General features: G+C 41.9%; 1 protein-coding gene across 3 annotated transcripts in view; it reads left to right on the top strand.

The window, feature by feature from the left end:
- ADCY8 (adenylate cyclase 8) overlaps nucleotides 1–13,221 on the top strand; it is a 221,132-nt gene that overhangs the window by 118,987 nt on the left and 88,924 nt on the right. For all 3 annotated transcript variants that reach the window (XM_038555533.1, XM_038555532.1, XM_038555534.1), the window contains exon 7: nucleotides 3,546–3,816. In XM_038555533.1, coding sequence (XP_038411461.1) covers nucleotides 3,546–3,816 — 271 coding nt within the window. The remainder of the gene's footprint in view (nucleotides 1–3,545; nucleotides 3,817–13,221) is intronic.

Genomic DNA, 13,221 nt, shown 5'->3' with positions numbered 1-13,221 from the left:
ACATCCAACAATAATTAAAAAGATTAAAATCTTGTGAGGATTACCAAAACATGATACAGAGACCTGAAGTGAAGAGACACTGTTGGAGAAATACGCCAGTGAATTTGCTCTAAGCAGGGTTGCCCCAACCTTCAATTTGTAAGAGATGGAATATCTACAAAGTGCAATAAAGTGAAGTGTGCTGAAACCAGGTGTGCCAGTCTTAGCTTTCTTGTTTTTATAAGAAGACTGAGGCTCAAAGAAACTAAAGATGTCACATAAAAACAGCTATTAAGTGCCTCACTATGCATTGCTGTTAAATCACTAGACTAATTTATCCAACTTGCTCATGGCTGTCTTCTTATTGTGACTCTCCAAGACCTCACTATGTCCCCAGAGGTTAGCATGATGCATAGAACAGAAGAAGAGAGAGGGAGGTGTACAACTTGTTGGCTTAGTGAGTGGTTGGTACCTTGATCCTGAGGTCATGCATAATTGGATTAAAACCCTTTCTCTGGTATGGACACCAGCCACATGGCCCCAAGCCAGCAGGGATTCTCAAATTTAGGCATGCATCTGAATCACCTGAGGGCTTGTTAAGCCATACAGCACTGGGCCCCACCCTCAGAGTTTCTGATCCATATGTCTGGAGAAGATCTAAGAATAGGCCTTCCTAACAAGGGCCCAGGTGGTATTGATGCTGCTGGCCTTGGTCCCACACTTTGAGAACCATTGTTCCTGAGCTTTTTGTTCAATGAGATAATGCATGTAAAATCCCTTGTCCTGTGCTCAGGAAATTTCACTGTGGTCATGGTTGTAATGATAACCATATGATACATCTATAAGGTCTTGAAAAGTCTCTGAAAATGGAAGTCCCTGTCTCAGTCCTGCACTGCCATCTGCCACTGATACGGCTTTAGGCCAGTTACTTACTCATGGTCTGGGCCAATTTCACCATCTGCAAAAAGAGGGGAAGAAATGCCTGTGCCTGAAAGTTGTTGGGAAGAATGAAAATTATACAAGATGATCCACTGAGCCAAGCATATAGTAATACCTTCGGCCACAAAATGACTTTTATCCAAAATAAGTGTTACCCAATTGTTACATCTTATTTACTCTCATGACTCTTATTATTATATCCTGGCATTTGAAATTACCAGAAGATGTTGACCCGACATTCAATATATGAGAATATTGTCTGAGAACAGATTCATTTCTTTGGGGGAGAAAATGTAATTACCACACTGTCATCTGCAAAAGCTTCACTCTCAAGCTCAAGGCACTAGCAAGGATGAAAATGAACATCTGAAGCCCAGTTCCTATCAAAACATTTAAGTGTGTATTGATTAGAACTTCAGCAGAAAAATCAGTAATAAATAAAAGTGAGGATGTCTTCCACTGTGGAAAACATAATATTGATTTAGTATATGCAAATATTAGTCTCCTGGAGTACTGATAGCAGAATAATAAAATGTAGAATCCAGATAAAATATCAAATGAGGTTGGTATTTAACTTAATTATTTTAAGAGAAAATCAACCACCAGTCTTAACAAAACCCTCCCAGGAGTTTCATTTTGCCTGGGAGAAAAAGACAGCTTGGTAGCACCTGCCTCTGACCTTGATCCTAGAAAGAAGACTTGGAGCATCCATTTCATAGAAGGTCAATGACTTTTCTATTTGACTGAGTTCCCACGTGGTAATAAAATTCATCATGAGAATAATTTGCACTTAGAAGACATTTCTCCGGAAAGTTCAAAACATGTGTCCCATGCTTTCTTGCCTTGCCTTTGAAATCAATGACTATGTATGATGACACTTACTTGGAAAACATGGTGAATGTATCTGAAGTGATCAGAAATGCCTTTTTTTTTTTTTTTTTAGTTTTGTTTCCTTATATGTCCTCTGCAGTAGGTTATTCTCTGGAAGCAAGGAGCATAACAGGATGAGTAAAAAGGGGGAATGGGGAAGTAGAGCTAGTACTCAAAGTATGATGCATTTGGAAATACTCTTTTTTAAAAATGTTATTGTTTCCTTGGATATACATTCTCTAAGATCGCAAAAGCCAAGCAAAATACTGATCATCTACCTTATTCATCCATCTATTCATTCAGAGAAGCAGTAAAGTCAGCCTAAGGGAAATGACTTTTGAGCTGAATTGGGGAATAGGAAATAGTCATGTAGAAAACATGGGATGAGCATTCTAGGCAGAGAGAATGGCTTGTTCTGAATTTGGTAGGCATGACATTGCATCTTGAATTTAAAGAAATGCCAATTACTTGATTAGTTGGAGAAAGCATAGGGTATAGGAGGGGAACAATGTCAGAAAATGAGCCCTGCAGTGATACAGCCCAGAGAATTGGGGCTTATAAGCCTTCTTTAGAGCTTAGTTGTATCCTGTAAGCCTTGAGAAAGTATGGAATAAACAACAGTACTATGATCACAGAGGCATTTTTGAGAATACTCTTAATAATTTAAGCATGTGCTTTTATAGTATGTACAGTGACCCCAAGAGATGGGTACTTTTATTTTCCCATATTTATGGTAAAAACACAGACTTGGTAGAAAATTTAAGTAGCTTGCTCAAGATCTCCCAGCTAGCAAGTGGTAAAGCTAGGGTTTTAGTCCAGGCAATCTGGCCAAATAGCCCATGCTCATAATCACCATACTAATCTACCCAGACCACCACACAGCACAAATAAGTAGTCTGAGTTAGACAGTTAGAAGGACAGAAAAACTCTTCCCTGAAGGATTTACCATGTGAAGTTCCCACAAGTCAAGTCTGATCCTTAAGGATCATTAAGTCTTGATGTCATCTGTTGTTTTGCTGTAACAAAATAACAACTTGGATCATGAGATGTGAGACGGTGATGATGCAGTAATGAGTCACTTACCTTGTGAGTGAGCCTAGCCAGACATCTGCCCACCTGTGTTCACAGATTTGCTCCCTGCTCCTTGCCATATACACCTTATAGAGTAAATTGCATCTTGAAGAGTTTTTCTATAAGACCCTCTATGCAGCCCCGTGAACTTATAAGACCTGCCTTTGTTCCTAAGATTATAGACAAGTTGAAGATTCTAGGCACAAATACATGAAAATTAAAATGGTAAGAAAAGTCCCAGGACACTAAGAGAACTGCTGTTGTTGAATGGTGATTTGAGCAGTGATTGCTCTTGGGTTCAGAAACATGTATGTAGGTTGTTTTCTCAATACAGTCAACAACACCAAAAAATCACTGATTCTTGAATGTGCTGGGATCAGGCTAATGACAGTCATAAGAAAAGCCAAAACAAGTGCTTAGGTATAACTCAGTAGGGCTGTATTTTATTGGAGGCTGCAGTGCCCCTTGAGGTAAAGTCAGCAATACGCTGCTCATTGATTTGTGCTTGTACTCCTGTTTTCTTTTATTCTTTCTGCTTTTTCAGGGGAGTGCATATCGTCCTTGAGAGCATGTCTTCTCAGTACCTATGGGTAGCCCTGATGTTGGCTTTGCACAGGACAACCAACAGCGATGGCCTTTGAAGGCCACCCCAGGAGTGTATAATGACCTATGCTTTGTGCACACAGGAGGATTCACATTTCCAAAGCCACGCTGGACTGCCTCAACGGTGACTATAATGTGGAAGAGGGTCATGGGAAAGAAAGAAACGAATTCTTGAGGAAGCATAATATAGAGACCTATTTGATTAAGCAGCCTGAGGAGAGTCTGCTGTCGTTGCCCGAAGACATTGTCAAGGAGTCGGTGAGCTCCTCAGACAGGAGAAACAGTGGGGCGACGTTCACAGAAGGATCCTGGAGCCCCGAACTGCCCTTTGATAACATAGTGGGGAAACAGAATGTAAGTCCTGGCTTCCTTCTTCTGGTTAGCCATGAATGCATGCTCAAATGCAACCCCAACCCAAACGCATTCAGAGAAAACCAATTCATCTTTAACCTTTCTGGGCTGAGTACCATAATTGCAAATGATTAAACATCTCTCCTCAGGACAGACTTAAGTTATGTATGCAATTTCAGGAAATGCCAGACATATCAGAGGGTTCCCAATGCGCTCTCTCTCTCTCTCTCTGTCTTTGACCTAGCTGAAAATAAATGTCATGTGAAGGTGGATTATAATTCCCAACCCCACCCTCAACTCCCTGCAAAATTACTCATGCTGGGAAAATTGATGTGATTAACCTAACAACAAAAGTCCATGGATCAAGTCCATGAGAATGCCATTCCTTAGGTAGCTAGGATGCCAGGAGTTCTGAGTTGCCCTCTGAAATTTAAAATCACTATTATTTATATAAATAATAGTGAAAGGGAATATAAGGGAAGGGAGAAGAAATGGGTGGGAAATATCAGAAAGGGAGACAGAACGTAAAGACTGCTAACTCTGGGAAACGAACTAGGGGTGGTAGAAGGGGAGGAGGGCGGGGGGTGGGAGTGAATGGGTGACGGGCACTGGGTGTTATTCTGTATGTTAGTAAATTGAACACCAATAAAAAAAATAAAAATAAAAATAAAAATAAAAATAAATAAAATCAAAAGGGTACCATTGATCCAGGAATATAAAAGCAGTATCAAGTGATGCCAAGGGTAAGCATGAGAACTTCAAGAGTAACCGGCAATTTCAAAGCCACCCACGTAGTTCTATTCCTATTTAGTGTGGATTTGCATCTTAAATAAGGGATAGGGCTACAGAGAGTCAATACATAGGGGTAAATCACCAATAATTATTGTAAAATTATTTTGTACAAAATGATTTTGTACAAATTATTGTAAAAACTATTTTTTTCCAACTACCAGAATCACACTAAATCCAATGAGTTGCTCAGACTACAAGCTGTACTGGAGAAATAAGGTTGATGAGGGAGAGAATCAGAGGGATTCAGAGATGCTCCTATCCCCACTGTGCTTGTCCAGAGCCTGGGCAAAATCACCTGCTCTCCTTGGAGTTTACTTTTAATCATTTAGGCCAAGTACAGATAGTCAAATTCATGTAAGTTCATGGTGTAGCTCCACCATACTTTTTAAAAGAAACAAACAAAAGCCAACATATAAGACTTGGAAACAATTTCTGACAGGCTCCTGAGGCAAGTAAAAGCTGAAAGCACTGTGAAAAGTGTCAACAGCTTTATGAGGATGTAAACGAGTTCATTGTTCTAATCCATGGACCTAAAATTTTCTTGTTAACTGGTAGATAAGAAAAATTTATCAGGCATTTAAAATGGAGAAGGTTAAAATGTTCAAAGTCTTCCCTCCTCCTTCTGCCTTTGAAAAATGGATGGGGCACCTGAGGCCAGGTTAACCGGTTTCTTTCTAGTTCTGTGTGAAGAAGCTACAGAACATGGATCAGATTCCACTGGGGAAGGATGTAGGTCCAGTGAAGCCCGCATGCCTTGTCAGAGTCTACCTTTAGGTCTTCACTTTTCTTTTGTGAGTGTTTAATTCCACCTTTCCAAATTATATGTCTACACAAGTCATCACTGATTTCAGCACCTACTGCTTTCCATCCTTGGATTGGTATGCATGGTACAGTTTGCTGTTATACACAATAATGGTCTTGTACACTTGTTGCAATGGGTGGATGGCCATCCGACTGTCCTCCCTACTCCCTCTGCCTGTTGTTAGCTGGAGCCTGAATGTCGATTATTAAGAGGAAGGAGATACGTGCCTCAACCTGGATACCTCAGTAACTGCATAAAATTCTCTCTTGGTTTTATTGTTTTTGTTTTTGATCATTCCAATGGAAAAATTTCCTATTTAAGCCAACTGTAGAAATTGGGATAATTCCTAATTGCTCTAATCTCTGATCTACCTAACCTTGCCACTAATAGTTGAGAACCAAGAAGAGAGAGATGGAGATGCTTGGTTTTATGTCACGATTCATCCATCTGGTAAAATTATAGAGGAATAGTTGAAATACTCTCTTTGCTGATTTCCTGAAGATATTTGCTGGTGTTATGAAATAGCTGTGATGACATGTCATTATCAGTCAATGATTATTAATCTTGGTCTTTAACCATACCATGTATTTCTTGTGATGCCTGAGTTTTGCCTGGATATAACCCATCTGTGCCATGTTCAGCATGAATAATCTCAATTCATTTTGATGCCTTCAGACCTAAAAGCCAGTGAATGGGTATTGATATTCATAAATAACCAAGTGGAAATGACTGAATTGATTGAAATGCTCACAAGCTCTCAGAGTTTGTACTTAGGCTTAGCTCTAGAAGTCAGTGAGCTGTGTTTGGAACTCAGAAACATGACATGCACCTGGTAGAGATCAGGAATGGTCTGGCTGAGCCTGCGCTCTGCCAAATATCCAGTCAGTTCCATAGAAAGTCCAGACCATCTGAGTGTTTGCATAGCACAGATAAAACATACTAATGCATCACTGGGGCTTTTCCAGCTAAATTGGCCAGATGTTTTGGCTTCTATTAATTCATAATGTGTGCTCAGAAATATTGTTAATGACATCAGTATGCTGAGCCATAATCTGTGCTCTGTAGACAGCAGATGTTCAGATAGTTACATTCTCATGCATTCATTCATTCAATAGATTAATTGAGCCTCTATTATATGCCAACTACTGCTAGTAATAAAAGAGAATGAGAGGCAGAGGAAAGAAATACTTTAGAGGTAAAGTCAGCCAGTAGCTTACATGCATTGTGAAGACAGGAATTACATAGTTCACTTACCCACTGTTTAGCCGGCAGTTAGAACACTACCTGGTAAATAGAAGGGCTTGATTACAGTTTGTTGAATGAATGAATGAATGAATGAAATGATAGTGACAGGTGGCAAGGGAGAGGAACCAGTTGAGTTTGATGTCCAGGTTTCTTTCCTGAGTGACGGGGTCAATGGCCCAACTGCCCTCTGAAATAAGCACTCCTGGAATAGAAGGACACTGGAGAGAAACACAAGGTATTCAGTTCAGGACATGATGAGCTTGAGGTGCCTGGGATGGATCAAGAACAGATTTTCAGAAGGCTATTGGACACATACTTCTGAAGCTCTGGCATGAAAGAGCACTGCAAGAGAGGTGAATCTGGCAGTCATCAGGATTTGCATGCTCACTGAAAGCACAGAACACTAGGGAATATGGCATAGCGCGGATACTGGGAGGCACCAGGCAGGAGGTGAAAGAGAGAAAGGATCCCATGACAGACAGGCAGGAAGCAGTCAAAATGATCGAGAGAGAATAAGGGAAAGCGATGACATGGAAGCCTGGAGAACAGAGCATTCTGAGAAGGAAGGGGTGATCAACAATGTCAACTATAACTAAGAGGCCCAGTAAGGTGAAGACTAAAATCTACCAGTTGGAATTAGATTGAAATACATCACTGGCAGGAGGCAGATTTGTTGAGGTGATGAAGTTGGAAGCCAGATTGTCACAGCTGATAACAGAGAGCTCTGGATCTCTGAGAAGAACCAGAATGCAACCCCTCTCCCCTTCCTGATGACCATTTCAGGAGTCTATCAGTCTTTCAAAAGAGTAAGAGGAGTCACTAAGAATTCTGACTCCTTGTGTGAATCTTCTAGTCCCTGTCTATACCTGAAGATATTATCTTGGTTCTGATGTCATCTCCCTTTCTTCCCCTCTATCTGTACCCATGTGGGTTAAAATTACTGGTTCAACCCTCTGAGCTCTGGTATCCAGGTTGTACTTGGACACGCTGAACACTTATGCTTTGCATCCCTAACTCTTGACATGGGTGGGTGTTCTGCTCATTGATTTGATGTCTTGGCTTCCTGAAGCCAGGCTTGGTTACCAGTGAGGCTCCCTGTGTTCTGAGCTTCTGGGTGGAATGAAAGTAAGAAAACTAGAAGGCAGGAAGTTTAAATCACAAGTGGACTATTGAAAGTAAATATTATAATAGCATAAGTAGGTCATTGAGGTAGACCAAAGATGAAAATTTTGACATTTAGGGGAGGATGTCCAGAAACTTCAAGGTGAGATTATTGGATGAGTCATCAACAGGGTCATTGAATCTCTCAGAATAAAGACAAAACTTGGGATGTTAAGTTAAGACTTAAGAAAATGGTCCTTATGTAAAAGATCACATTTCCCTGCTGGTTGCATGCTGTATCTAAAAATCTGTTTGTGGGCTTGAGCTTTTATTCAATTAGATATTTAACAGGCACTCAGTATTCTAGATCCTGAGGATCTAGTAGTGAGGAGACAAACTTGGTCCCTATATTCTAGGAGTTTGCCTTTTAAGGGAATGGAGAATGCAGACAACCAAGTAAAACATGTAAGTGCTACAAAAGAAGTAGAGATAGATGAATAGCAGGTTGATAGAATACTGTAGAAGGATTATAGAGTCCTCTGAAGAGTCTATTTGAGTGTTGAAAGGACCATGGATGCAAATAACCAGAAAAAGAGCCTTGCAGAGAGAGGACCTGCTAGTGCAAAGGCCCTGGAGTAGGAAAAGGCCCTGGTGTGTTAGAAAAGGAGCAAAAAGGCCCTGTGGCTAGAACATCATAAGCAGAGAAGAAAGGGATATGAAATGAAGTTCAAGGAGATGGGAACTCAGTCATGCAAGCTTGCCAGTTTTAGATTTTATTCTAAGGGAAATGATAGAAAGGTTTTAAGAAGGACAGTGACACGATCACATTTTGATTTTTAAGAGATCACTTTGGCTACCTTGTGGGGAATGGATTCTAGGGGCAACAATGGACTTACCATCAGACGGACTGCATTGTAGACTTAATGATTCAAGAGGTTGCCAAAGAGTGAAGCTTTCCTGTCGCTGTAAAAAGTATGGTGTGAGGTCATTAGTCATTTTTACTTGTTTTTTTAATGACAAATGATAGGCCAGGGGAGGTGCAGCTACTCTTTCAGAAGCCAGCCCCCTGTCAGAGCCAAGAGTCTGTCCTCAGATACTGTGCAATCCTCAGCACTGTCCCGTCCATCCCTTTCACATTCACCGTGGCATCCCAACACAGACATTTTGCTGTTGTTACTCCTCCAGGCTTTTTAGAAGAATCATCTGGAGAAAAGTATACATTTGCTACTTCATTGTCTATAGTAGTCATTTCTACACCGCAGACTGACTTGGGTCATCATTATTACCATGAAAATAATGTGGGCCCTGTGAAGACTGAAAACGTAGGTAAAATTTCTGTATTCCACACAACAAAACAAAATGCGAATGCACTTCATTGCTGGGGGTAGAGCTTACTATCCACGGCATCGCTAAGGCTAACAGGGGTCAAGAGTCTGGGGTCGGGCACCATGTTGGGAGTGTTGTTCCTCTCTTTTCCATTTAATTTGCGTACACCAACCTTACAGGGTAAGTGTGACGTGCCTGGTTTACAAATGAGAAAATTGTGATTCATAGACATTCATTAATTCCCTGAAGGACGTGTATCCAGTAAATAGCAGGGCTGCAATTAAACCCAGTTATGTCTGACTCCAAAAGCCACATACTGTTGTCCATCAAGCCACACTGCTTCCCCTTTAGATGCTGTATTTCTACCTTCTACTTTGTTTCCAGGTCAATCAGTCTCAAAGGGTATGTGTGTGTCTGTGTGTTTGTGTGCACCCTCTAAAGATGGGTCACCACTGATATTTAGGAATTTTCTGTGAAAGCTCCAGGAAATGACCTGATTTTCCTTGAGCTTGTCCTGGCATACTAGGTGGCGTATCACCCCATGAATGTCCTGATGTGGTAGCCGTTTGCATGGCAAAGGCTAAGCTGGGCAGTCTGTCCTGTGTACCTAGTAATAAAACAACACCCCACCATTTGATGTAGTCCCCACTCGCATTGGAGAATTTTGAGCCCAGGAGACTAGATGTGGAGGGAGTGGGCTCATATTGGGTTATTATGTCATCCTCAATCCCAGATGCGACTATTCTTAGACCCTGCTCTCTGTGTCCAGAGGGAGAAAAGAAAGGAATTCTCATGTGGTTGCCCTGCTGATCAAAACCCTCAAGTTGACCTGAGGCTGAGGGTCCCAGGCTCCTTGTATTAAACTAGTTAGTCCTGTCAGTTGTGAGTCTCATGATCTAGGGGCAGATCTCTGCAGGACCCAAAATTTGCCCAAATGGGAGTGGGAAGGGAAAACTCCAGAGAACTAAGTTAGAGCCCTGATCTCTCCACTTACTACCTTCAGGCCTTGGGCAGCCACTTCTCTCCTCTGAGACCCAGTGTTCTCATCTGCACCAGGGCAGGTCTGCCTGGAGGATCCCTTCACTTCCTTTCAGTACTGACGTTGGCCATTTCTCAGCCCCAGGTGCAGGCCAGGGGCTCTGTGGCTGTACTGGTGAGTACAGTTTACTGTACCTACGCTTCAGAATCCCACCCTCCCAAGCCCAGGAAACACATAATTCACCAGGAAGCAATGGGGACATCCACTGGTTACAGCTATCCTAGTGGAGGATGACAGTTTAGCATAATTATTATCCACTGAACTGTCTTGAGGAATCAATATCAAATTTAGCAACAAGCTAAAGCAAATAAATAAAAAGGTGTTTGGGGTCAAATTTTACCTAACTTGAGAAGAAACTTACCCAGTCTCTCGGGATTCTGGATAGTTGAATTTTGACTATATGAGGTAAACACCCAAACATCATTACAAACATTGTCACGCTTTGCCTTCCTTCAGCGTCCTGCTTTCAACATGATCATTATGTTCTGTTGAGTCATACTGATCACAGGGGTTTGGTTTCTTAACTTGGGTTTCTGCCCCTAAAGGGCAGGAAGCAAAGTGGCAGGTGCCTTTTTTGTGCAAACCAATGTCCACAAGAAGAACTCTCTAAATCCAAGCTTATTTTACCTCTGTCATCCACCTGATGATAGCAAGTAAGTCACTCCCTACCAAGATGTTCATTTGTTTATTCATTCATTCATTCATTCATTCATTCATTCATTCATTATCCAGCTGCTCATTGACTAAAGGCCACTTGTCCAGTGCTGTGCTGGGGGCTGAGGAGAGAAATGAGAAAAGAGATCCAAGCTGGCAGAGACCTCATTGTCCCTGAGAATCACCACCAGGTCAAAAGCTCAGTGTGAGCTTGCTATCATTATAACAGGACATCATTGGCAAAGGGCAGAAAATTGAAGTAGGGTAATTGGGGAAGACCCTCCCAAGGAAGTGGCTATGACACTGAAATCCACACACAAGTAGGAGAAAGGTCAAGGGTGAAAGAGCAAGAACCCAGGAGGAGAGGATGGCAAGACCACTGTCTTGGCGTGGGTTTCTGCTACTCAAGAAGAAGCACCTGCTTCTTCCACACACCCCTCACCCACTGAGAACTCCAATCTAAAATCCCTACTCCTGGGATCCCTGGGTGGCGCAGCGGTTTGGCGCCTGCCTTTGGCCCAGGGCACGATCCTGGAGACCCGGGATCAAATCCCACGTCGGGCTCCCTGCATGGAGCCTGCTTCTCCCTCTGCCTGTCTCTGCCTCTCTCTCTCTCTCTCTCTCTCTGTGTGTGTGTGTGACTATCATAAATAAATTTAAAAAAATTAAAAAAAATAAAAAAATAAAATCCCTACTCCTAAAGACGCCTGCAACATTGAGTATTGCTTTTAAAGAGAAAGAAGGTGTGTTCTCAGACCTTGCTGCTTTTGTGATAAGCTGCCGAATGTCTAATTGTCCAGATCCAATCTTGTAGGCAGGAAATCACAAGTGAGTTTTTCTCCATCAGTAACTTATTTTTAAACATCTTAACATCAGATTAAGCCTTGATGTTCACTGGATGGGACATCTGCAGGCTTTGGGGGGGTAGAGAACATGGAGGACTTTGTACATTTCCCTGCAGTGCATCTGCCCTCTTCCCGTAACATGACTTTTTCTGACAACAAATCTCCCCAGGCTCTCCTTAGCCTGACTCAGAAGATAGCCTCTGAGTTCAGCTGGGGAGAGTCATTAGAGGGGTCTGGTTTTTCACTCTCTTCAGACAGGCAAGTGGATTTGAAGCCTTCAGGGAGCATTGAGTGGATTAAGTAGGCAATTTGATCTATTAACTTTGACTAATCATTCTTCTTTTCTGTGAAGTTCCAGGGCTAGATTAAGGTGGGAGAGAGAAAGGTAGAAGTGAGCTTGTGGCTCATGTGGCATTGCCAGCTTGCAAATGTGCCATAGTTGGCAAGGGTACAGCACACAGCCTGTGCTTCCCCGATGGCCAATAACTGGCTAAAACCTTTCTAAACAAACTGGCTGGACTCAACTTTCGCCAGGGAATGACTCGTTGTTTGGGGAGTCACAAAACTGTGGCCTGAGGAACTAGAACCAATGAATGCAGATTTAATCTTTAATTTTAAAGATTTATTTATTCAAAGAGAGAGTGAGCACAATTAGGGAGAGGGACAGAGGAAGAGGGAGAGAAGTCTTCAAGCCCCAAAGTGGAGCTTGATCCCAGGACCCTGAGATCATGATCTGAGCCAAAATCAGGAGTCAGCCACTTAGCCGACTGAGCCACCCAGGTGCCCCTAATATATGATATTTTACATATGTGAAGATAGGTAGCAAGAGAAAGAACAAAAATCTGAATTTTTCCCCCCTGACTCCTTTATTTCCTTGAACTGTTCTAAGTTGTATTAACCTTGGTGCTAATTTAGCCAATGACTAGGTTAAGACTCTTCATGTAAAATTTCTTCATTGAGCTACATCAGATTTCTTTTGTCTTCTCCCCACTGAAGATACTTTTTTCTTGTTCTGACCCAGTGCAAGTCATATGTGTGAAGGTTTTCTTCCCACACAAAATGGCACTTGATATGAATGAGTTTGTGTTCCTACTTTTTAAAGCAGTTGGGTACATGTGACATAACTCACCATTGCTGCTGCTCTGTACGGGGAAACCAGGGTTACCACTCTCAGGTGGTTCCACTCCCACCCAGAGCAGACACTTGACATTTCTTGTGGCCTCAGCCACCTCATCTTGGCTATTCATGCACATACTTATTTTTACTTCACTTAGGGTCAAAAAGGTATCGCCCTGGTGCTTCCTGGGGCATTGATGCAACTTTTTGAAAGGTTTTCTCACATCTCAAGGTCCCAAACTACTGTCATGAATTCCACATTAGGAACCTCTAGGTTCCATTGCCATTTTTCCTATTCTATGACATTTTTAGTTCCCAAAAGGATCTCCCACCATGACAAGTAAGGGCTTCTCATACATCATATGTGGTAGCACCCACTCAGGACTCCGTATCTCAGTATGATAAACTCAAAAACAAACGCTGGTGATAACAACAGCCCAGAAAAGCTAAATTAGTGAGATAATCCAGTAGAAAAGTCTATGGTAGAG

The sequence above is a fragment of the Canis lupus genome, chromosome 13 (assembly GCF_011100685.1).
Source record: "Canis lupus familiaris isolate Mischka breed German Shepherd chromosome 13, alternate assembly UU_Cfam_GSD_1.0, whole genome shotgun sequence".
In the NCBI taxonomy this organism is placed as follows: domain Eukaryota; kingdom Metazoa; phylum Chordata; class Mammalia; order Carnivora; family Canidae; genus Canis; species Canis lupus.
Note: the sequence above shows the minus strand (reverse complement) of the source record. Positions and strands in the feature narration are given on the sequence as shown.